Consider the following 27,944-nt stretch of genomic DNA (forward strand, 5'->3'; position numbering starts at 1 on the left):
CAATGCTTTAAACTTACATTCTCTTAATGGAATAAAAACCGAAAATAGAAATATGAAACGCAACCCTGACATTTATGAATGTAAATTTCCGAACTTAAAGCGTAACTAAGTTCATCTCTTAACCTATCATATGCATTTACAAGTTCGTGTTATAAGTAAACAAAGTCGTTATAAAAATAATTTATTAGAGAAAGCTTCTATTCATGCAAATATCAGTAGTTGATAACCATTCTTTCGTTCTGAAAGGCAGTATAAAGTAAGGTCGGGGCGTCGTGTTATTTTTGGAGTAAATTATTATTCACGTAAGCTCGTGCGTCGAGGAATTATCGTGAAAGTAGGAGGAAAGCATGCTGGTTGCTCGTGCTTTAATTGAAAAGATTCCCAAATGGTGAATTTGAGAGACGAAAAAAACAGACGCTATGGGAAAGCACGCAATGGAATATTTGTTCAAGGATATTCTATGCTATCTACACTTTATTTATTTATTATTTCTGTTGGTTTTGGTGCTTATTTTTAGTTTTATTGGTGTATTGTGAGTATTTGTGTAATGAATACGTAATAGGTGTTTAAGGTTTTGCGCCACGTGATTGCTAAATCTGCATTAAAAGAGTATAGCTCTAAAGTTTTGATTGAAAAACACATTCAAATTATATTGTAAATTTTAATGTTTTGCATTAAATAAAATACTTGAAACATGTATAATTTATGGTGGCTTAGAATTTTTATGGAAACAATAAAAGTTATATTGTTTTCATAAGCAAGTTGTATATTATTGTTTTCAAGCTTTATTAGTGTATTGTAAGTATTTATGTAATGAATGCGTAATAGGTGTTTAAAATTTTGCGTAGCGTGATTGTTAAATTTGCATTAAAAGAGTGTAGCTCTAAAGTTTTGATTGAACACATTCAAATTATATTGTAAATTTTAATGTTTTGTATTAAATAAAATACTTGAAACATGTATCATTTATGGTGGCTTAGAATTTTTATGGAAACAGTAAAAATTTTATTGTTTTCATAAGCAAGTTGTATATTATTGTTTTTAAGTTTTATTAGTGTATTGTAAGTATTTATGTAATGAATGCGTAATAGGTGTTCAAGGTTTTGCTCGACGTTATTGTTAAATCTGCATTAAAAGAGTATAGCTCTAACGTTTTGATTGAAAAACACTTCAAATTATATTGTAAATTGTAATGTTTTGTATTAAATTATATACTTGAAACATGCATCATTTATGAAGTCTCAGAATTTTTATGGAACAATAAAAATTTTATTGTTTACATAAGCAAGTTACATATTATTGTTTTCAAGCTTTATTAGTGTATTGTAAGTATTTATGTAATGAATGCGTAATAGGTGATTGTAATTTAAAATTTTGCGTAGCGTGATTGTTAAATTTGCATTAAAAGAGAGTAGCTCTAAAGTTTTGATTGAACACATTCAAATTATATTGTAAATTTTAATGTTTTGTATTAAATAAAATACTTGAAACATGTATCATTTATGGTGTCTTAGAATTTTTATGGAAACAATAAAAACTTTATTGTTTTCATAAGCAAGTTGCATATTATTGTTTTCATAATTGTTTTCAAACTTTATTAGTGTATTGTGAGAATTTATGAAATGTATGAGTAATAGGTGTTAAAGATTCAGCGTACCGTGATTGCTAAATCTGTATCCAAAAAGTGCATTTTTAAAGTTTTGATTGAAAGCACTTCATTTAAATTATATACAGAGTGTCTCAGTTAAGCGTTTCAGAACTTCTAAGAGGGAAAGGGGGCATCCTGACGACTCGAAATCATATAGCAATGTGGGGTCAGAAATGCTTTCCTGAAGCGGTGACGTACACAGAAGCACCATAAAGAAAAGAGACCGTAAGTGAAAAATCGTTTTAATAATACATTGAAAAAAGCATAAGACACATGGGCCAAAGTAAGTGTTCGAAGTTTCTGCCACCGGCTACAATGTACACCTCACATCTCCGGCGCATGGACATTCGAACATTCTGCAATACTCCAGGCATATCTCGCAGGCGACTACTGTGATTCTTGCAACCAGCATTATCAACAGGGGTGTCATAAACCAGTATTTTCATATGACTCCAGAAATCAAGAAATGATAGGTCGGGTGACCGAGGAGGCCATATAATTTTTTCAATGTATTATTATAGCGATTTTTCACTTACGGTCTCTTTTCTTTATGGTGCTTCTGTGTACGTCAACGCTTCAGGAAAGCATTTCCGACCCCGCATTGCTATATGATTTCGAGTCGTCAGGATGCCCCCTACCCCTCTTAGAAGTTCTGAAACGCTTAACTGAGACACTCTGTATAGTAAATTTTATTGTTTTGTAATAAATTAACTATTTAAAACAGTTCAATATGCATAATTTTAATGTCTTAAAATTTTTTGAGAAAACGTAGTTGTACTAAATGAAAGATCTTTTGATGGTCTTTTATTTATTTTCTGGGAGGACTCAACGGGATGTTTGTTCAAGGATATTTTATATTATGTACACGTTATTTACTTATAATGATTTCTATTGGTTTGGTATTTTTGGTTTTATTGGTGTATTGTGAGAATTTATGCAATGAATGCGTAATAGGTGCTTAAGATTTTGCGTTGCGCTACGTGATTGCTAAATCTGTATCAGAAGAGTGCGGTTTTAAATTTCGATTGAAAAGTACTTCATTCAAATTAAATATAGTAAATTTAGTAAAAGCTTTGTTTCGAATCAACTATTTGAAACTGTTCCACATGCATCATTTAAGGTGTTGTAAATTTTTTATGAAAACAATACAAATTTTATTGCATTTATAAGCAAGTTCCATACAATTGCTTCCAAAATTGTTTTCAAGCTTTTTTGGAGTATTGGGAAAATTTATACAATGACTTTGTATTGGGTGTTTAAGATCTTGCGTAACGTCATTGCTAAATCTGTATCAAGAGATTGTGGCTTTGAAGTTTTAATTGAAAAGTACTTTATTCAAACTGTAAATTTTAAAGATTTGCATTAATTAAACTATTTGAAAAAGCTCCACATGCATGATTTATAGTGTTTCAAAATTTTCATGAAAATAATTAAAATTTTCATAAGCAAGTTTCAAGGTTTTTTATATAATGAATATGCAATAGGTGTTTAAGGTCTAGCGTGATATAATTGTGCAATATTGATTGCTAAATCTGTATAGAAAGAGTATGGTTTTAAAGCTTTGATTGAAAAGCAAGTCATTCAAATTATATTTTGTAGATTTTAGAGTTTTTGTATTTAATAAGCTATTTAAAACAGTTCAACGTGCCTAATTTTTTGTGTTTTAAAATTTTTTATCAAAAAAGTTGTAGTAATAAGTCAGTTAATGTTTTTTTTTAAAATTTATTTTGTGGGAGAAATATTTCAAAAAATATATTTCATGAAAAAATATTTAATTTAACAAGTATGTAACTCTAACAAAAATATATAATTCTAGCATTTTTTTTTCTTCTTATCCCATTTGTTTCTTGCGTACTTTTGAATGGGGACAATTTTTTTCTCAGTATACAGAGGCTGAAGTCTCTTATTGAAATTAAAATAGTGGTTAAAAAGTTATGAGGTCTTCAACATATTCATCTGAATGACAGTTTTACTTTAAATTGCCTAAGCAGCAAGGTTCATAATAACCTGAAAAAATTAGAAAGTGTTAGTAATATTAATAGAATTTTTTAAAAAAAATATTATGTTCTACCAGTATATTTTATTTCTAAGACAGATAATAAAAGCCAGATAGGTTGTAAGAAACAACACAATACACCACCACTAATAGATGCAATAGACAAACATATATATCTAACTTAAATATCAAATTTTATGAAAAAGCCACCTCTTGCTCTGTAGCAAATTTCAATGAAATATTCCTATATGAAAATTTAACTGAAGACAAGAACATCAGACCAATAGCAGCATACTACTGCAGTGATGCATCATATTCCCGACATGAATATCATGTATATAACCTCTTGGTATTTTTAGATTATGCATTTGCATTCCACCATCTCATCGAAACACCACAAAGCTCAAGTTAAAGATGTCAGATATTTAATACAGTTGAGTTCAGTACAAGATACAGAACAACCTCAAATTTCAAGTTCAGCTCCAACTTAAGGACCGGGATAACCTGGTTGGTAGGGCACTGGGCCCATGTCCAAGAGGTCATGAGTTTGATCTGCGCCAGCCGAAGACTCCCCGTGTAGTAAATGGTGACTGATGCACGCTAAATCTGTCGAGTCAGAAAGTCCTCCATGTTGCCATAACAAATCATATCTCTGGGGATACTGATTCAGGAGTTCCTTTGTCTCCTGGATTGGTTCAAAATTACAAGGCTACGGGGTTGAGTCTAAACCCAAAATTGGATCAGCTGTTGAACGACGGATATAAAAAATACAGCAAACAACATAACTTCATCAACTGCAACAGCTCGACATGATAAAACAACAACCATGGCGCTTTCTCACGTTGATACTTCACCCTCATTTACAGTCAACAATTGGAAAATTTTTGAGTAAGAGTCTTCTTTTTACTTTAAACTTATATTATTTCTTCTTGAGTTATTTCTTCTCTATTGAGTTATTTCTTCTTGAGTTATTATTTCTCTAAGAGTCTTGAGTCTTCTTTTTACTTTAAACTTATATTATTTCTTCGAGCAAGGCGCTCGAACTTTTAATATCAGCTACCAAAAGTCAGCTGACCACAATATGTTGCCTCATTTTCATGTACGTGATGGATGATCACAAATTGCAACCATTGTTAAGACTAGGAGGATACAGGGTTGCCACGAGAGACTAAAGATGCAAAAAGTAGCGACTGTTAAAAGTAAAAATTTGATTAAAAGAAATTAAAATTAGCAACTTTTGATAGCATATTTTTTTTTTGTCAGTTTACTATTGAGAAAATGTTTTGGCTTTAATATAAATAATTTGAAATGTTGAGTTATATGGTCATTACGATTGACTAATGAACGAGGTAGTAAATAAATAAAAATGAATTAAGTTTCTACGACTTTTTACATTTTTAGTCGCCTGTGGCATATCTGAGGATATGAAATTTTAATTTGACAATGGAAGCTAGCATTAAGAAATTTTCAGCTTCCCTTATAACAACATTGTTTTTACTTTTTTTCAGTGCTTACGAACCCTGAGCAGATACGAAATGAAGATTTTCGAATGAATTATCAAAGAAAGAATCCAAAAACTTAAATATTTTTAATACTGGGAATTTCTGTATAAAGAGAGACAGTTGGTAGCTATTTAAAACGAAAACTTAGTTTTATTACCATTTAAAATTTGCACTCATTATTCTTCAATAATTTATTAACATTTTATTCAAGGCACTTGTTAACAAATTAATAAGAATTACATAGTAAGAACTACAAGTGCTCAGTTTTTTTAACTATGTTACCTAATCTAAGTCCAAGAAACGGAATCCTGAAAAATTTAAGAGCAGTAGCACTATTCAGTGGCGTAGCTTTAATGTATGTTTGGGGGAGGAGGGGTTATCTCCTTTATCTCCCCCAAAACTACGCCATGTGGGCAGGGGGTCTATAACTTTTTCTGAAAGAATTATTATAGTTTAACCAATCATTAAAAAGATATGAAGAGAAACGTTAACACATTAGAGCAGTGTTTCCCAATCTTTTTTGTGCCATGTCCCACCTAAGCCTTTCTAAAATTCTTATGCCCCCCTATGTAACATATACATAATTTTTAATATTAAAAAATAGAATTAGGTTTCAGGAATAATTCACTAGGAAATTGTTAACGAAACACAGTAAGTAAATTTTCAAAACATATAAAGAACTAAAATTCGAAATAATTTTAATAAAGATTTTTCATAATAATTTAATATTTTAATTTATTGAGATCCTTGAGCTTGCTGCACAGAGATTTTATGTCAGGTTCCAATTTGGTTAGCTTCAGTCTCAAATCTCCCCGTTGTATTACATCCAGGCGATTTCCTTTTTTTTTTTTTTTAACCAGTAAATCATTTACAGAACTAAGTCCACATTCAGCTAAATATGAAGATGGAAACTGTCACACAATAATTTTCGTGCACATTTGGTTGAATTTGAGTATTTGATTTCTGTTTCCTCACAAAGCCATGCCATCACTCCTTTTATATTAAATAAAGTTTTAACTGACTCATAATTTTGCATTTCTGCGAGTTCCTCTTGATACTGCATATTTTATATATCAAACAAATTCACTAACATTGACTGTATCATCCGTGTTGGAAAATCAATTTGTTTTAAATCAGAAAATCTTTCTTGTAAATCAGTCGATGGAATTTTCAGATGATCAACAATAACAAGTACAGAGGTATCATTTTTGTTGATAATATATTTCTGACATAACTCAATAAGGGTAATGAAACCAAATATCTTCGCTTTTGTATCAACAAGAGTTTCATTTGTTGCTTGAAGTTGCTTATTTAATATATTTAGTTTTTCAAAGATATCGGCTAAATAACTTACAAATGCTTTACCATCGACTGTTAACAGATACTTTATTTCAGGTTTGCCGCTTAAAAAATCGCTAAGTCACATAATATTTATTGGCCGCAATTATTTTAGAATTTGCTTTTTTCATTCAATTTTTGCACCCAAGTCTAGCATTGCATTTAAATGGCCCGGAGCAAAAGGGTTAAACTCTTGTCGAGTTCATTTTCGAATTGCCCCCCTTAACAATCAAATTGCCCCCTAGTGGGGCGTGAGCCCCACGTTGGGAAACACTGCATTAGAGTAACATATTTTTGAACCCTTATATCTGTAAACCTATAAAAACCAGCTCTTAAAAACTTCTTCTGCACCCCCTCCTCAATTTCGGGAATAAGACATTCAAATTTGATGAAAAAAAGGTATGTTTCTACAAAAAAAAGTGCGTTTTTTCGTCGAAATATTCAGTCACGGATAACATCTTTTAAGAGATTTTTTCGAGGGTTTGTCAAAGCACTTTATAAAATAAAAATTCGACCAAGTGTTTTTTTTTTAATTTTTCTTTTTTATAACCGTCGTTGAATAGCCGACCCAATTTTGGGTTTACGACTACTACTGTTCAACTTGTAATATTGAACCGATCCAGAAGACAAGGAAACTCCTGGAACTCCCCGAGGTATGATTTGTTATGGGAACATGGAGGACTTTCAAACTCGACAGATTTAACGTGCATCAGTCACCGTTTACTACACGGGGAGTCTTCGGTTTGGCGAGGATCGAACCCACGACCTCTTGGACATGGGCCGAGTGCCCTACCAACCAGGTTTTCCCGGCCCCGACCATCTGTTTGAATATTATAAAAATAATTCGTATTTTTTTTATTTTCCTAAACAGACTGTTTTTATCGGGGGTGGAAACGGAACGCCCTTAAAGGAAATTTTAATTATGGGCTTATTTTAAAATTTGATAATCCAGAAACTATTTTTTGGCCGATTACTCTCAAATTTTGTATTTTACCATTTAAAATTATATATTCTTCAGAATATTTAAATTTGTATCAAAAGCTATTCTGGGTGCTCTTTTTTTATTTATTTTTTCTGCTCTGTAAAAGCCACTACAGTGATAAATAAATAACTTAAGTTTAAGAAGAAATATTTAAATATAAAAATATTCCGAATGATATTGTGAAACTATAAAAGTTGTCTAACGTCACTGGCTTCATTTTGTGAAGGGAGTTTTAAATAGAAATTTCATTGCTTCCCCATTTTTATTAATCCACATAATAGTTGTCATTTAAAATTGTCTAAAATAAAATACAGAGAATATGAATTTAATTTTTATATTATATATAAATGTTAAATTCGTGATTTTTCTTAACTTATTCTGATGACGTCATACGTCACTCAGTGTTTCCTTCGTCAAATCGTGCTAACTTTGCACCTGACGGAGGAGATGCAAATCTAGCATTCTTTAAAAATAAATTACTTCTCAGAAAAGATCTTTCCTGACGGGGAAAATTAACACAACACCTGCAAGCAATTACCCCTTTCTAAAATGAATTTTCAGGATGTTGCTCTGTTCTGAAAGATAAGTATTTATTAGAATCCCCCTCCCGCTCTTATTACATAGTGGTAAATTGACAGCATGGAACTCGTTTTCGAGTGATTAAGAAAAAAGGGGCGTGAAAACGGTTCACATGTGCATAATGATCCAATAATTTATTCGATTTTAATGTTTCTAAGGAACATTCTAAATAAGAAATCCGTTGTAAATGTTTGATTGTTTTTATGCTTCATTATCGTTATTAAAAACTTGAACTCTATCCCTTAATTATTATTTTTCCTCAAGAACTTCTATGAAAAGAAAAAACTTCTTAGGATTGTTTGATTGCTTAGTGCGGTTTTCTGCGGGCTATTCTAATACATCGGATTTTTTAATTATTTTAATAAAGAAAAACGAAATTTGTATTCAAGCAAACGACTTTATAAATAGCATATTTGCAAAATCGTTTTCTAAATTTCATTATAAATTCTTTTTAATTAAATATGACACAGCCATCAAAATGCTTCTCAAATTCCTGCTTTGCAGCAATTGTTTATTAATTACGCCGAAATTTAAAAGCTAAACTTAGCTCGAGGCCTGTGCAAACATTTCGTAAGGGTAAGCTGGTTACTTAGCCATTTTCGATTAGATTCGTGGTTCACATATTATTTTCGATAACACATTTTACATATTATATTCGTGATATTGACTGGCATTCAAAAGTTTTTAGTCAACTTGTGTATTATCAATAAAAAACAAAATTTGCGTATACTCTGAATAAATTTATTGACAACATAATTAGAAATTGCCATTACAACTACTGATAAAATATTAAGTCTAGTTTTCTTTAAATTTTACTATATATGACCTCCTTCAGAACGATTGACTGCCTAACACAGACTTGGTATTCCAGAGAATAAATTTTTAAAGATTAAAATTCTCCTGACATCATCTAGGCATTCCTAGAATCTTGTTACACTACTTTACATTTTCTTGTTACATTACTTCATTCCTTAGTTTTTCTATAGGTTTCAGATCGGTTGATTTTGTTGTTTTCATTTTTAAATAATAAATCTTTGAAGTGTGCTTTGGGTGATTATCTTGCCGAAAGACAAATCCTTTGCCAATATTAAGGATACCAGATCATCATGTACTAATATACTGTAACAAAGATTAACTTATCCATGTTCAGCCAATTTTTTTATACAATAATATACCAACTTTTCAACATCCAAACCACCACCAAGTTACCTCCATATTATTTGGCTGAATAATTTAAACAATTATCATAGCTGCCAACATAGAGAGAAAAAAATCCAGTAGATTTTACGAAATAATATAAATTTCACGATAATTGTTGCATAATGTACTAAATATTTTAGAAGTAGGAAATTCTAGAGATTTTCTTAGTCATCAAAGTAGAAAAACTGCAATATTCTATAGTTATGATTGGCATTAAACATACTTGAAATGTTATGTATTACGTTTACTCATAATTTTGAACATTAATAGGCATTTAATTCACCAAACATAGTTCAAAGATTTTTTAAAAGTAATTTAAAAAGATTACTGTGAGTAAAAATAAACTGAACATTTTAGAACAAAAAAAGTTTTGGACTGATTTCTATAAATGAAGTTCACTTCATTATGTATTAGTAATACTTTTTAATTATTCAAGCAATAATCTGCACAAAAAATTAATTTCAAAAGGGATTTTTTAAAGAAACTTACTCAATTTTTGGAATTTTCTAAATTGTACAAAAACCAGGAGAATTTTAAATAAACCAGTAGACCAGGAGAAACTGGCAAAATCCAGTAGTCTACTGGAAAATCCAGTAGAGTTGGCAGCTATGCAATTATCATTACACCTTCATTATCCAAACGTCTAGCATTTTGACGTCTTCTTTTTCGGAACAATTCGAATGGTCAGTTCAAAAAATTAATCCTCCATCAATCAGATGTCTTAAGATTTATGCCCACTAAAGACGTTTCTATTCATTTTGATACCATTGCAGAGTTTTTCGGCAAACTATGTGGCCATTTAATAAAGCACTGTAGTCGCCACTTGACAGTGTCAACTGATATTGAATTTGTTCTTATTTAATAAAATTCTTTTTCAACTATAGTGGCAGGAACACATCTGTTAGGTTTGCTTGTTATCATACGTTTATCTTACATGACTTGCGCATTTTGGCCTTTCTATAAATTTTTTTTTGATATTGTGCCTGTTGTTTTTAATAGAGCTAATGTAGGTATTACATATGATTTCAGAATTTTTAATTTTCTTGCTATCTTATCTTGAGTGTAACCTTCTTCGGACAAAATATCCCTTTTTACACATAGAATATATCTTTTTTTTTCACATTTCGGGTATTTGATGGAACAAATCTTACAAAAAAAATTAAATATTAAATTAAAAGTATAATTATAAAATTAAAATTAGTATTTGATGATTAAATAGACAAAAACCTATACTTATTAGTTAAAATTGTATTTAAACTAAATATTATTCTTATACAGAAAGAAATTCATCAAACACTTATTTTGATGTTCGAAAACTGCTAAATATGAAAAATACTATTCATTTAACAATTGGCTGACATGACAATTATGATTGCTTTAAAGTGACTTTCAATGCACTGACTTAGCTTTTTTGTTGATAAATATATTAAACAAGTTTAAAAACAGAATTATGTATTATTTTATAACAATCTGAATCAACGTATATAATGTCGAGATTGACCAAAGACTTCTGCAAACTAATTTACAAATTTAATTCGTGGTATTCGATTAAATTTGCTCTTGGGTCATAATATATATATTGCAGAATTTAATAATATTTAAATGTATTACTTGCTATTAATATAAATTTTTTTTTTTAGAATTTTAAAGCCATGTGATATGATTTAATGTAGAGCTAGATAATATATCATGAATCATATATATATTTTTTTAAAATCGCAATAAAGATATTTAAAAAACAGGTTTTTGTTAATTCTATTTTTAAACGTCATTTTTTTCTTCAGTTGTTGCTATGAACACTAACCAAGAGAGTAAAGCAAATGTTATAAGAACAGTAAAAAATAAAACCATCAGATAAGAAAATGATTTTTTATTAAGTCAAACAAACAGTTTAAATTGTAAGATGAGATTCACATCGACAAATGAAAGAACACAGGTACAAAAATGTTTCCTTAAAAAAAAAAAAAAAGTAAAAATGAGCATACATTAAATGCAAAAATTAAAAACAACCTTAAGAATAAACTAAGTATTTTTCTTAGTAAATTAAAAAATAAAAAGTACAAAACAGCTCATGTTAAAATAATCTCAGACGTAACGTCTTATACTAATGGATAGCTAGCTTGAGTTGCTATTCCACATTGATTGTTTTTGTTCCTGGCCATTTTGATATATCCGCTCTCTCCCCATTTTTCACCCCAACTGAAAAGAAAAGGAGTAATTAATAAAATTAAATAAAAGAAACAGTAAAATATGGCATAGCTGCTAGTGTATAAGAATTAAAGTGGCTTCAATATTTCCTATTTGTGACAGGCTTTATAATATTGTTTAGTTTATAATTTTGAGTAATAATAAATAGATATTAAATTCATTTTAGATAGTCAATTTTTTTTTTTTTAAATAAAAAGTTCTGAATAAATAAAAAAAAGTACAAATTTTTGAGCATTTAAATGAAAAACAAAAAACTGAAAATTATTCATTATAAGTTTGACTGACTTCATTATTTAAAAGTTATACTAATTTAAATAGTTAAACAAGCAAAAAACAGTAAAAAAAACTATACTGTTATGGAATTTTTTTAGAGCTGGAAATTTCTTCCATGTAAGAACCAGGAGAATTTTTAATTTAACCAAGAGAAGATTGCAAAATCATGTAAAGTTAGCAGCTATGAGAAGACAAACAAGCCACCCCAAAATTATGCAAAAGCAAAAAACAAATTTTCTACAATAATTCAAATTAGTCTACCAATTAAGTTTCTTTAAATATACACTCTCTTATTCCAACAAGATCTTAATCAATTAATCTAACAAGATTAATTAATTTTAATGTCATAGGAAATAAAATATTTATTTTATTATATAAATTAAATATACGTTAATTGTATTTATATAGATATGTTAAAATTAGAGACTCTAATAAAATGAGAAAGAAAGAATACATGCTTAAAATAATTATAACTGAGTCACTAATCCTTTAGCAAGAATAATGCAACACTTTTCCATGGTTAACATTTTAAAATAAAAACAACAGAGCTCACACATTTACTAATTGTACATCAACCTATCAACAACTAAATAGTAAAATATTTTTGTTGTTGTTGCTAATTCCCATCTGGTCTGACGGGGTCAGACCAGATCAATGAATCCGTTGATATTGAGAAAATCCGAAACCAGAATGGGAAAGGAATGAATATCGTTCCAGTCCAGCCCTAAACAGATCAAGATGTGCTCAGGTGATGCCTGGTTTTGTTGGCATTTAGGGCAAAGAGGAAAGATCTTTTGATTTGCAGAAAATGTGAGACTTTTCAGGTGTCCACTGGCCAGTCGGGATAGGCAGGTGTTGGTTTGCCTGTCACCAGGGAGAGATAGAGAGAGTCCTGGTCTTTTTGCTTTATACCAGTAGTGAATAGGTGGAAGCAGCCACTTTTGTTTGTTCTGGGCCTTTTGCCTTGCAAAAAGTTCAAGGTATGTAAGCTCTGAGGTGGAGGGGACTGGATGGTCTAGTCCCTTCTTTGCAAGAGTGTCAGCCAACTCGTTGCCGTGGATATCGACGTGTAAAGATCAAATATTTTTAAAATGATTAAGTGTCATTTAAAACATATTTTTGAATGTATAATATTTCATAATTTAGAGTTATGCAAATAATAAAAATATACTTAGATTTTATTATACTAAGATTTTTTTACATACTTAGATTCTTAAGTTTTCTTGAAAATTAATTTCGTCATATAAAATATCCCTTCTTAAAAAAAAACCCTTAAAAATTAGTAAAATAATAATAAAACAATTCTATCAACTATTCAATTCTTTAAATACTAATCATGAGCCCAGTAAAGTATTATTCTAATACATAAATTTTTTCTCATTTTTTTCATTTGTGATAATTTCAAAAATTTCAGGAGACCTGTACCTTTTTTAAAAGAAAGCATTACATTTTAAATTCTTCCAAAGGGAAATAGAATTTGCATTTATCATACTATATCAATGAAATATAGCTTAAATGGGAAAAAAAATTATATAAACATAGCTGCAAACATGGAAAGCATGGGGCATAGATCAGCAGATTTTTTTACACAATACAAATTTCATGACCACAATTGTAAAATATTTAAAATATTATAGACAGAGATAATTTCCTTTTATTATATTACTTTTCTCTATATTTTGAACTATAATATTTTCTTAACAATAATTATATACCTATTCTTTACAATCCAGTAATCTTCACCAGATTCAGACACACTATATCCAGTACACAAAACACCATGATCCAATTGTTCACTACTACACTGTGGCTCATTGTAGACACCTGTTAAAAATAAAATATAATTATCAATAGGATATAAATGTGTTCTTAAAAAATATCACTATCTCATTTAAAGTCAATAAAAAAATTTAAAGTTATGCCCATAAGAAAATTAATTGAATTTCAAACAAAAACATTGCAGGCAATAAAATTAAGATAGCCATAATAATGTTTATACAATTACTAACAAGTGATGATTCTTAGATTTTTTCTGGGAGTTAAAACTGACATGAGTAAAAAATTTGGACATTTACTATATTTAACTTTTTTTTTGATGTATCAAAAGAAAGCGTGACTTGAATTAAAATAAATTACATTGCCATTTTCTAAAATTGAATTTTTCTTTGTTTTAACCATGTCTAATCTTTGATTGTGCATATAATTTAAATTTAAAAATGATTAATGCTAATAATTAATGTTTATCCTGAAACAGTTAATTTTGATCAAAATGTACTCTAAATAACATAATAAAACATAAAAAATAGTTTAACTTAATTCAAGTACAAATTTTCAACAAATGTGAGATATAACAACAAATATGAGATAATGACTTGAAATTCATAATTTATGATAAGTGTAAAATATTTTAATTGAAAAAAGTTACTTGCTATAAACTATTTACAAAAAATTAATTAACATATTTATTCCAATGACTGACCTATGCCGCCATGTAAGCGGTACAGGACTAACTCTGTCAATTGCAGAGTATAATCAAGTCAAATCATCGAATCGTTCATTATTTTTATCATTCTAATAACTGTAATACTTACAACAAATTAAATTAAAAATAATTATATGCATAATTAATATTATAATTGTACCTGTTGTAAGTGAACTTAAAATACTTAAGGATTAAAATATTTGGAAAATTTTGTTTGAAATTTTTTTTTCCAGCATAAATAATAAATTTTCACCATTTGCTGTTCATTTTCAGTTAATTTGTAAGAACACAGAAAGTTTATAATAGTTTCAAAGGCTTTGAGACTTTTGCAAATCAGAGTACTGGTTGAGGTCCTGTTTCCCTATCTTTACCAGTGTCACTTTGCAATTATTTAGCTTATGCAACAATTCCTTGAACTGACACAAACGCAAGTTTCAACATTCCAATCAACTGATTCATAGAGAACAAACACAATGTTTGAGGTGCTTTCTCTGAAATGTAACAAACTCTATACTCTCTTCTTCATCATTAGCATTAGGAGTTATATTTTTTTATCTTAAAATGAAATAACTTTAATTTTCTTTCAAATGTTGGTAGAATTTCTGAACAATAGATGCTAGAATCTGCAAGTTTCTAAACGGGTGTTAATAACATTATAAAAATAGTATTTGTGACAGACATGTTAAAACAGGAAGATACACGCAGGAAAATGAAAGATGAGAAAACGATGGCTTGGAGTTTAATTGTATTAAAATTAAAATAATTTTTTTAGTGTGTCTACCACTACAAAAATACAATTCCAATTCACTAGTATATAAGACTTGCTAACTCGATTCTTCCTTGGAGTACATTTTCACAGATGAAGGTTGACATTGTCAATATCTGACTCTACATCGGTAACCTTCAGACGTGATGCTAATATTCCAACCAAGACAAACTCCCACTGCGATCTGAACATCCCTACTTTGACGAATGGTCCACATTGAACAGTTAACTTGCTACTTGTGACAGCGACTATATCCACCTCACCTCTTTGCACTGTTATTACTCAAGTCATCACACAACTGTAAACTCTCTACCGCTAAAGGCAACACAGGAGTGACCAGGATCCTGAACTTAATACAGCTGTCAAAAGTACCACTGTGATCTTAATGCAGCTCTCCCCACTTTTCACAAAACAGCAATGAATCAACAACTGGTATCCATTCGCCGAATTCTAGCACAGCTTTAATTCTGCTGGGGGAGTACTGTAGTGTGTTTACTACGACAAAAATACAATTCCAATTAACTATTATATAAGACATGTTAACTCGATTCTATGTTGTTGGGGTACCGTTTCATTGATGAAGGTTGACATTGTTGATATGTACTCTCCCCACAATTTTCTTAGATACTTTCACTTTTAAAGATAATTTTTAAAAAAATGAGTATATCGATAAAATAATCAACATTAATGAATGCTTCTTACCTTCAGAGTAAAACTGGAATGATTCCTGACTGGCATCAATTGCTACAGAAATAGGACCAATTGTTGCTACAGCTTCCATCAGTTTAGTCTCATCTCCAGAGGGAAGATCCACAAATCCTGTGTCTGTAGCTCCCTTGTTTTGCTTCTTGTAGTGGCATCTACCTTGCTGCAAAAAAAGATTAAGCTATAGAATATTAAATCAAAGAAAAATTCACTCCAATTTTATAAATGAAAATGAAAGCAGGAATGGCTTTGGTTCATTATAAGCCAATTAAAAAGAAGTTGATTCGTAGAAGAAAAAAAATTAGTCAAAATAGTAAAGTGACCAAAAATAAAAAAAAAAAAAAAAACAGCAAAATTTCTTAGTAGGGATAATTTTGCTTTCAATTCATGATTTACTTTTTGAAAATTTGAGAAAACATCGAAACATAAAGAGGTTTCTGAATAAGCACTACTTTTCATTACTTAATTTTTGTAATAAAAAAACTTTTCAAACAGAAAAAAAAATAGGTTTAAAAAAGATTTTAAAATTTAGGGTTTTGATACATCAACTCATAAGTCACTAGTCTCATTTTTATTTTTTAGCTACTTTGAATCTAACACAAATTTTTAAACTTTGCTAACATGACATCAGGAGTAAATATAGCAAAAATTCTCAAGACCATATGTTTTATAATAAGAAGACACGTCTTAAATTTTAAAAGGAAATAAAGAATCAAAAAATACAGATATTTATACTTAAAAGATAATAATTTGGTCAAAATTAGAAGATGTTAATTAATATACTAGACTTATGATTGCTTAAAAAATAAAATGGCAAACAATCTCACTACATTATAAAATTTTCATGATTAGATAATAAAGCACAGTTTTCTCTTAAATACTATTCTGAAAGTGAACTCCCATCTAACAAATTATTTTAGTTACTATAATTTCTTTTTTTTAGTTTCATGCAGCACAGCTGAAGATAATGCACATTGTGAAAAACAAGGAAAAATGAATTTGTCACAGTTTGAATTATAGGTCACTATTTACTAACTATTTAATACTTTTTTTAAATTACATTCCAATTTTTATTGAAAGAGCAGAAATCCATTAAAAGATTAAAACTATAACCTCTGAAAGTCATAAAGTAAATAGGAAAATTACTAAAAAATTCTTTTAAATTTTTTCTGTTTTAATTGAAAAGAAATTTAAACAATCTGTAAAATTTTAAAATACAACATAATGGTACAAATACAATTTAAAAATCTTCTAAATAAAAAGAGGGAATGGGTCAAAATGTAAAACAATATGTAATAACATAAAAATTTCACTCACAGAGCATTAAAAAATGTTCTGTGGGTGAAAGTTCTTGGATTATCCAAATTATTTAAAAACAAAACACGGAAACCTTTTATACATGGAGAAGAAGAATAATATTATTTGACAATAGACTCATAATTACTTTGTGTTTGTATGGGTAAGCTTCTTCAGTATCTATCCCTTTATTCTCTTTAATGTAATCAAATGCTTGATCCATGAGACCACCATTGCATCCCTCATTGCCAAACTTGCCAGAGCAATCAATCAGATTTTGCTCACTTAATGAAACAAGTTTTCCTGTTTTACGAAAATGTTGACCTTCAAGGGCACCAGTCTGAAAAGTAAACACAAAATAGTAGAGGCAATTTAAAATTTCATTTAAAAATATTCATACTTTTTTACGAGTATTTAATGAAAAAATGCCCTATTTCTTAAAATTCTACAATGTGTGCCATAGGATTTAAAGTAGGAGAATTAGTTCAAAAAAATTTCTGTGCCTCATCAGGTTTGATAAAAATCAAAAAAATTTTAAAAAAAATATATAATCTTTCTTTTTTTTTAAAAAATTTATATGGGATTTTTTAAAAATTAAATATATTTAAGTCTCATATTTGACATAATCATGTTTGTTAAATTGTTCAAGTCTAAGGTCCAGATAAATTAATACTCACAGAATATTTTTCTTTTAATTGAATAGTATATAAAACTTACAATTACTACAGTCAAACCCCGCTATAGTGAACTAAAAAAGTGAGGAAATTGGATATTATGAACTTTTTTCTGTCTTTGACTGATTTTTTTCCCCTTCATTTTTTAAAAATAACTTTGAAATGTCTACTTTAAAACAAATACTTATACTGATTTTTAAAACCAGTTATAGAGTGGAATGTAGCCATAAGCATTTTTTCTTGTTTGCTTCTTTTATCCCACTTTTCTCAGTTCTCAACCTAAACAAAGGCCAACCCAGGCTGATGTACTAACAAATTTTTCCCTGCATCAGCTAAAGCTAATTATCTTCGTACACAAGACGAACAGTAATAAAAAATAAAAGCAAGTTACACATTTTTTGTAACTACGTATTATTTTTCAGTCATTTCTATATTTCATTTTATTGGTCATTTATTTCAATAATGTATAACAAAAAGAAGGAGTTCGGAACCATTAGTTAAAATTGTTTGCAGACCAGATATAGTGAACTTCCGGTTATAGTGAACCGAAATTCTGGTCCCTTGAAGGTTCACTATAGCGGGGTTTGGCTGTACTTAAAATATGGTCTTTTAGTCTTCTCTTTATTGCTTTTTAGTTCTTATTTACTAAAAATAATGATCCGAAATTAATACTATATTAGTTAAAGAGCAGGCAATTATAAATTGTTAGAACATTTTCTTTACAACAGTATGAATTTATTTCATTGGTATTACTTACAGCACTGAAGGACCAGCATGAACCACATTGACCCTGATTCTTAACAGGAGTTACATATCCTTCAGCAGTCCAATTTACTTGCTTTGGTGCTACAACATTAGCAGGAGAAAGATAAGTAGAGCCAGATGCTAAACTTTCATTGTAGTTTCGTTGAAAACCATTGACTTTTCTCACAAATTCATGGTGAAGCTATATAAAAAATTAATATATGTATGTACTATATGTAATATATGTACTTGTATTGTAATTAAAAATGTATAAAAATTGCAATGCAGTAAGATTCAATTGTAACGATTCTGGATTTAACAAAATTCTGAAATTTTTGAGGACATATTCTTTAGTTCAGCAGGATGTAATTAATTAGAGTGCACACTAATGAGCGATATTTTTTTTCTCAGATTTTAAAATATACACATTTTTGAAAACAGGACTGTGGGTAAATAACCATTGAGAAATCAATGATCAGAGATTTTACTCTCCATCAAAAATGTTGTGAAAAGTGCTAAAAGTGCATGAAAAATCAACTGAATGAAGTGATTCAGAAGAAGAAACCATTCTCTTAATGGTAGCAATATTTTCCAGCACTGTAGATTCATTACAAAATCTTTTTGAACATTTTTTTAACGCTGTAGAAAATACAGATGATGAAAACTTAATTTTATTGTATCCTAAATTCTTCCTTAGATACAGTAAACTGTACTGTATTGGGAAAAAAAAATGACTGCAACTTTATATATATTTTTTAAAATGTTATGATTCTTACTTTTTAGCTTAGAAAATAAAAAATTATAATAAATATTTGTTTTTTATAGTTATATCTCTTATGAATTTAAAAAAATATTTAAAAAAAAAAAAAAACTTTGTAGTACTACCAGAATTTTGAAAAATTAAGCAAAACCATTTAAAAAGAGTTTGTCTAGAAATTATTCTTAAATAAGAGTAAAATTTAAAAAAAAAGTCTATTAACTTTGAGGAACAAGGCAGTATGTAAGGAACAAGGCAGTAACAACACTGTTATGAGAGTATTTTATAATTATATACTCACCAACCTTCTTTAAATATGTTTAACAAAGAAAAATGTCCAATAATTGTCATTTTATTTATTCAAAACTATTTAAGTATATCAAAGTTAAACATACAAACAAATAAAATTACACCTTATAAGTTCAAACTTAAAATATGCTTACTACTAAGATGATTGTTTCCTAACAGTTATTTTTAATTCAACTTATGGCAATATTCAGAATTTTCATAACATTTATAGTATTGATATTACATTAACATGATTGTTTGGAAACAGACTGTTGGAAATTGCAATTAAATTTATTAATCCATTTATTAATTTCATCTAGTGAGCGCATGATAATCACGTGCTCAAGGCTAATCCGACTCTTCCCACACACACAGACCCTCTGGTTCGAGAGAGAACTGTTTAGAACTACGATTGCGAAGCATGTTCTTTTTTGTTGTGTGTGTCTGTAAATATTTTGTGTCCATATAATTGTGAATAAAATTTAATATTGAATGCAATTATTTAGATGATTTATAGAAGTCTATGGATTATTACGAAGTGTTCCCGGCCTTTTGGTGGAGGTAAGCTATCTCCTTTTTTGATATCTTTTGGTAATACCCAAAACAGACATTAAACAGTTAATAATGTTTTGTTTTTTTCCAGAATTATAGTAACTGTGTAGCTAGTTTAGAATATGAACATAAATATGAACATATTATAAATGTTATGATAATCAAATTCTTATGAAAATCAAATCAATAAAAATTTAATTCAAAGATGAAAAAAAGTTACCAAATCTCCAAAACCATTCATTCGCAGCCGGTAGGATTTCTTTCCAGATAAAAATAGCTGGTTGTGTTTAGCAATCTTGTGCTTGTTTTCCACAAATACTTTCATCCTAAATAGATCTTCTGCTTCTTCATATGTTTTTTCTACACATGAGAAGAAAAAAAACGTAAATCACAACAGTACAGACACATAAAATGTTGTTAAACTTAAAACAAATAATTTTAAATCATATTAAAATCTGGGAAACATTATTTTATTTACTAACATTTTTTTAACATGCTGCAAATAAAATAAATGTGTACAATTCATGCTTATTTTTATCAATTGCATTTTGAACTTCTACAAATCTAAGATTGCTTGGAATTTAAAATCAATTCAACAGCAATATTAATAATACTGTTATAGTGATGTAATAATAATTGTTAATCTATATCGAATAAGAGCAGCAGATGTGTGAGAGTTACTTTAATAGTCTCAAATGCAAAGATATTTTAACCTAAAAAAATAAACAGATAGATTGCTCAAAAAGGTTATGCAAAAACATTTTACTAATGTATGTGTAAATGTTTTCATGAACTAGTCCCATTTTCCACAGTCACCTTGACTACTCACAACTGTTCATCACAAAATTCCAAAACTGTTTATCTGGAAAAATGGTTAGCTACACAAAATGATTTATAGTTATAAGTTTTACCATTTCAAAAATTCTGTTATTGTTGAATTGATAATTAAACAAACAGTACAAAATTTTTAAATCAGTCATACAAGATTGGATTCTCTAGCATCTGTAAAAATAGTAAGTAAGCGTAAGAAAGAATTCAGCTCAACCACTACTGTAATATTTGTGAACAGTCTTTTGTTCAACACAACAAACATTTGAAATTTTAGAATTGTGGTATAAGATTTAAGTTTTACGATTAAACTAAAAGGAACAACAATCAAGTACAACTTAATACATTTGCTTGTTGTTTTTAAAAAACACGACTTTTAAAATCTTGCAACTGTGTTAAAAAAATTTAAAAAAAAGAATACCATAGATTTGCAAAAAAGTAGCTAATTTTCTTTAATTATTTTTTTTTTTCCTTGGTGGATATTAAGCATCCATACCTAACTCTCAATTGCAATTTCCTATACAAAAACATTACTCTTTATCCAAACCCAATATTACTCTTTGGATAAAATATTTCAAAGCGGAAAATTCTTTTTTACAAACTAAATTAAAGAAATGTTATGAAGACATTCAAAATTGATTTTTTAGAATGACTGATTGGCAAATATGAGACATTTTTCTACTAGAAAAACTATAAGATCAAATATGACTTAATTTGTCAAGAAACTAGCCACACTAAGATACTGTGAACATTTAGTATTATCATTCATTAAATATACTTATTTAACCACTTTATATAATTATATTATAAATTTAAAAAGAAATTTTTAAATGAAAAACGTCAAAATAGGTCTTGTGACAAAGAAAAAAAAATTTTTTTAAGCTTGTTTACAGCAGTAAAAAAATATTATATATTTTATAATACAATCTTTTATCTAATGATCTGGAACAAATGTCCTTTAAACAGAGTAGTTTTATAGTCGACTAGTTTATAATAGTCCTCTAATTCCACATAACCAGCAATTTATTAATTATCGAGTACATAAAATAATAATTTACAAATTATCAAATGCATAATAAAATTTAAAACTGGAAAAAACTCACCAAACATTAGCTTAAATGCTTTCCATTCTTCTTTAATGACATCAAACTCTGTAACATAAGCTGTGGCAGCACACAACGTAGCAAAAAGAACAAGAATTGAAAAATTCATTTCATTCATTCTGAAAAATGCAAGCAAAATAAAGTTTTATTAGTTTAAAACTTCACAGTAATAAAAAAAAGCTTATACCTTAAAAAATTAATTCTTTTCCAATTTTTGTTTTACAAATTCCAGAGATTCAAATCAAAGCTTGCAAATTACTATTATAAACCTTTTCTCATACCACATCATTGTCTTCAGCACTTTGATGCAAATGCCTACCACAGTATAAGCCCAGATAGCAAATTAATAGCAGAGTGGGTCGCAATCAGAGCCGGATTAAGGCCATTAAAATTTTTGGGGCCCTTAGATTATATTTTTTTCTTGTATATTTTTAATTTATTCAAATATAAAAGTATTTATATATATTTTCATTTAAGAAAGCACATTTAAAATTAAAATAAATTAAATTTTACTTTATTTTATTAAATTAGAACTAAAAAATAATCATAACATTTTGAAAAAATTTGAAGAACACTGCAACATTATCCCGTTGACTCACTGTCAAACATCAGTTAACATTGACCTATTAACTGATAACTAATACAGTTTAAAAGTTTTTTAAAGTTGGCGGAGGTCGGTCATGCAAAAATAAGATTTTAAAAAATTAGAACATTTGACAACTGAATCAGACGATTGAATTGTATATTTAAAATATTACTTAAAAAAAAATTATTATACATTCCCCTTTAGGTTAAAAAATGCTTGCATCCTCAAGTAGTGACTATTATTCTTTTATTCAGGAGGGTTCAAAAGAAAGCTCAGACTTAATTATTCATGTCTGTGTCTTGAATTTTCATGAACAAAACTTAATGGACTCTCCTTATATTTTCATTGCTTAAGCATTTCTATCTCCATAAATGGCATTTATTATGATTTTCGTGCACAAATGTGCCAGAATGTATTTGTCACCTTCTAGTTTACCTACATGTGTGACATTTATAATTTAGAAGTTGCAATTGAGTGCTTAATAAATGATTTTATAAAATGTATTTAAGATACATTTCTTTGCACATCACAATAGTGCTTTGTTATTCTGTAAATAAATCCTTTAAATTTTTAAAGAAAATTCAAATCAATTAAGCAAAGTATATTTTAACAAAAACTCTCTTTTGTTTAGCTAACAAAGACAGTCGTTAGAATTTTAAAAATTGGACTTTGAAATTTAACTTCTTATCCGGGAAAAAGCACACTGGAAAATTATCTGTTAAAATTACTATAAGGTAATAACACTTCTAGTACAAAAAAAAAATCATAATTTTGGTTAAACAAAAAACAATCATATGAAAATTCTGGTTTTCAAAATCATAATTTATTTTACAACACATTGAGTAAAAAATACAAAACTGAAAACAAAACTTAATTGAATAAACAGTTTTCCAGCCATAACCACATTAATACAATATTAGAAAGCACTATTTTTCCAGGTATGATCAATCACCTGCACTGATGACAAAATTATACCTTATCATTGTTAATTTTTAATTAATTTTTTTATTTATATAACGTAATTACTTTTTTTCTAAAAATTTTTTAAATATAATAATTATTAAATATATTATTTATTAAAAAAATAAGTCAGTTAAACTCCAAATTTCCTTATCTTGATGAAAATGAATAAAAAGGCACACAAAGAACGATTATAAAAAAAAATTTGAAGTAAAACAAAAAAAAAGAAAGAAAAAAAAACGTGATGCCATATGTTGATTGTGCAAGTCCTAGTTTATATCAAGCATACCTTATTAGATTCATCACGTGGTTCTGCTTAATAATGGCTAACATTATTGGATCCTAAATACATAATGATATAGAGAATTACTTTTGAATCTATAATGCTATTATAAAAAGCCAATATTGAAGTAATCTACAAGTAGGTGCAGTAATTGTAAATACGTTTTACTTTATCAAGCTTTAACAAACTTTCACTTGCTTACAGATTACAAAGAATTATATGAAAAGAAAAAAAATGAAACAAATGTATAACATGATTATAATTTGAAATGATTAATAAAATATAAATAAATATTTTCTTACTGTCTTTTCACTTATTTGAAGATAAAACCTAATCAATAAGAATCGTACAACAAAGCTATGTTAATAATATTGCTGCTCGCTACGTTTTGAACTTTTAGACTAGTTGCTTTGTTAAAAAAATCGTATAAATAGAACAGATAATGCAAACGATAAAGAAGAGTTGTTGGAACTGAGTCTGTAAAATATTTTATTTTTCAACAACAACCGCTGAAATAAAAATAATCAAAGCGTCAGCTGATTAGTCATGTGGCTTTAATCTGTTGCCACTCAGTATACATATGAGTAATAATTTGAGTGAACGCTTATGTTACGTTTCTGCTGCCTACATGATAGACTTGAAACGGAGGTCGTGCACCCGCTTCTTTTTTTAAAAAAAATTAATCTTATAACTATTATGCTTATTTTTTTATTTATAAATTGATTATTTTACAGTCATGCATTTATATGCCAGAAAAAAATCAATTTACTGCAATTATAATTTGAGTATTTGCCATTTTTTTGCTATCTCAGTCTGTGAATTGATCTAATAAGGACTGCGCAAGCAGTTTCGAAGGTTGATGAGCGATAGCGAACAGGGGTTATAGTCTCTCTCTAATACAATTAGTTTAAAGGATATAAAAGCATAAAATCTTAGGTATTAAAATAGACCAAGGAGTAAAGAGCGAGCGAAACAATCTGAATTAAACTGTGTAAGTAATTTTGGGGGTTGGCGAGCGATACCGAGCAAGGCCATGACATGAGCCAATATTCCCGGGAAAAAAAAGAGTTTTTTTAAAATTAATTTTTTGTGAAACATTATTTTGAATTTTAGATCAGAAATCAGAAATTTTTTTTTGTTTTACTGTTAAATTATTTTTTAATCAAAGATAAAATAAATCGCTAAGGAATGTTTTTTCTAATTATTTTTTAACGCTATGTCTCGATGTGTCCGTCATTCATTATTTTACACCATTCGGCCATTTTTTTTTAAATTTTTTTTTTTAATTTTTGAAAAACTTTCTCAGAATTTGTACTATAATAATTTTTATAAAACTGTTATTTGCTAACTATTATTGCTTTATGCTTCGTTTTATGCCATATTACATTCTTTACATTCATTTGTTTTCTGTCATATCACATTTACCATAATAATTGCATTCTTTAAAATGATATAAAAATTGGTATACCTTAAAATTCAAAATTATTTTACAGCATTCAAAATTATTGAATAAAATAATAAGAAACAACAAATAATTAATAATTTTCTTTGTGTGAAATTATTTTTGAATCAATGCATTTTATAATTGTATGCAGAATTTTTTTTTAATTCGCTTTAAAAGTTCTCAAACTATGGTGAAATGTGTAAAAAATTAAAAATAAGATTAAGGGGTTCAAATTTTCGACCGCTCTCCTGAAAAAACAGTTAAAATCATATTTCCCAGATTGAGGCTGCCTCGCATATTTCGGGAGTCAGGAATCCTAATCCATCGAAAAAGAGGTACGTTTATTCAGAGATAGCACGTTTTTGTGTCTGATTTCGTAACGTAAAATATCCTCTTTACTAACTAATTAACATAGCTGAAGCCACTCCTTTGATCTACTAATATTAAGTCTTAGTACGTTAAATTCCGATCATTAAATCAAAAGTTACTCAAAGTGTTTCGTTTTTTTTTCCTTCTTTTTTTTCACCCCGTGCACTGTTAACATGAACCTGTGCGTCAAATGCTGTCTTAATTAATGTGAATTTGCTTATCTGTACTTTAATATTTTATGTAATACTTCTATTTCGTCTCAAAATGTAATTTTAAATAAAGTTTTCACCGAAATTTCAGTAAAATTTTTGACGAGGCTTTTTAGAAACAAGACAGAAATGTTAATTTCCAGGAAAATTAGTAAATGTTAGATAATTACCAAACGTTTCACTAGTAAACTTTATGTTAACAGCGAGAAAAATCGATTCATTTTTAAAATATTTTACATATTGTTTTTTATATATATATTTAAAATAGCGATCAAAAGATTTTCTGATAAATTATAAAGTAAGACTTCTTTGCTCTATAAATTTGCTAATCGTAGGATTGATAACTTCTTATTTCATCGGATTTATCTGAACTTTTATTACTGTTGTAATTTAAGTTGCAGGTTGACTTTTTATTTATTTTCATAAAAAGTTTTATAAACCTATATTAGTCTAGATAGAGAATATCTAATTTTCCCCAAAAATTACTAATAATAATTTAATCTTTTCCTGTTACTATGACAATTATCCCTTCGTTTATAATTGTATTTCATACGAGGCGATTTTTTGTTTATTTTGTAATTGTTATTTTAAAGATAGTATATGTTTCATAAATATTTTATTGCAAGTGAATCAGTGAACGGTGTATTAACAAAGAATCTGCATTAAATAGCAGTAAATTCGCTTATTAACGAATCATTGAAAGGCATTTTAGTGAATGGTCGAATCAGAGAATGAGTTTATAAATGCATAAAAATGTTTATAAATCTACAAATTGTATAAATTGTATATTCAGTAATGTTAATAATTACTGCTCATTACTCTTGTTAATGAGAAGTACTTTTAAAATAAACATAGATGTGGTGTATGTATGGCATAACAGTAAAATTAACCTTAAAGTAGCAAGAAACTTTAATTTCGTTCTACTTTCAAGATCATCAACTGCCTTCGCTAAAACTAGACAAGTGTAAAATTTTATTTAAAAGAAGTCTTAAGTATAGCAGAAACAAAATCAATTCACAGACCTATGGTCACTGATTCAACTTTTTTATAATATGGTCCTAAAGTTTAAGACCCGTAACTGAGTAATTTAATACAGAAATATTTATAGAAAAGCTGTAAACTGTTCTAAATAATATTATTTAAGACCAAACTGAATTTATGAAATTTACAACTTCCTAAGGTGAGCTACAGTAAAATATCTATTACTACCAATATTTTTTTTAAACCGTTATAACACATATGTAAAATTGTTTTTTTAACCCTTGAAATAGCAGAGTGATACCTAATTTATAACTAGGAATAATAAATACTTATTTTAATCATGACGAAAACATACTATTAATACAATGGTTTTACTACCATTATTTCCACTCTCCTGTCTTATTTTCAGCCCTGCTTTTATCAATATTACATCATAGTAAATAATACGTTTTGCTAAAGTTACTTCTCATTCATTTTAGAAAAAATTATTTACTTGAAACGCACTTCTGAAACATCTAATAATAAAAAAAGACTGCATACAATGTTTAAATCGCTGTTTTTTTCTTCAAAGAAACGCAGAGAGATAAAATTCTATTTTTTCAGACTTATACGATTAATTGGCTACTAAATAGCTTATAATTAATAATAGTAAGTACTTATTTTAACTATCATGAAAACGTACTATTAATTCAATGGTTTTACTACCATTGTTTCCATTTCCCCATCTTATTTTCAGCCCTGTTTTTATCAATATTACATCATAGTAAATAATACGTTTTGCTAAAGTTACTTCTCATTCATTTTAGAAAAATTTATTTACTTGAAACGCACTTCTGGAACATCTAATAATAAAAAAAATAATGCATACAATGTTTCATTTGCTTTTCTTTTCAAAGAAACGCTGAGAGATAAAATTCTATTTTATCAGACTTATGCGGTTAATTGGCTATTAAACCACAAGCAAACAAATCCAAATGACTCAGAGTTTAAAAACAAAATGTACATTTCATTAGATTGGTAGTTTTAGGAAGAAAGGAATAAAAATCTCGAGTCTGTTAGTCACAGATCACAAGACAATTTCGTTTAACATCTGTTGTGTTTAATGTCACTGATGACCTATATGGAAAAATATTCAGTTTTATTACTTGAAGAGTTATCCTATGATAAAAATATCATATTTATAATTACACA

The 27,944-nt window shown here is 28.2% G+C and overlaps 1 protein-coding gene across 1 annotated transcript; it reads right to left on the reverse strand.

The window, feature by feature from the left end:
* Positions 1 to 11,100: 11,100 nt before the first annotated feature.
* On the reverse strand, positions 11,101 to 24,332 carry CtsL1 (cathepsin L). The gene is made up of 8 exons (XM_043043568.3): positions 24,053 to 24,332; positions 21,922 to 22,040; positions 20,211 to 20,350; positions 18,407 to 18,595; positions 17,124 to 17,315; positions 15,677 to 15,842; positions 13,442 to 13,550; positions 11,101 to 11,444 (listed from the first exon to the last, which is right to left on the reverse strand). The coding sequence occupies exons 2-8, from the start codon at positions 22,037 to 22,039 to the stop codon at positions 11,345 to 11,347; spliced, it is 1,014 nt and encodes a 337-aa protein (XP_042899502.1). The 5' UTR covers position 22,040; positions 24,053 to 24,332; the 3' UTR covers positions 11,101 to 11,344.
* Positions 24,333 to 27,944: the final 3,612 nt, after the last annotated feature.

Source organism: Parasteatoda tepidariorum, chromosome 10 (genome assembly GCF_982258835.1).
Source record: "Parasteatoda tepidariorum strain Cologne lab strain chromosome 10, Ptep-v5.0, whole genome shotgun sequence".
NCBI lineage: Eukaryota > Metazoa > Arthropoda > Arachnida > Araneae > Theridiidae > Parasteatoda > Parasteatoda tepidariorum.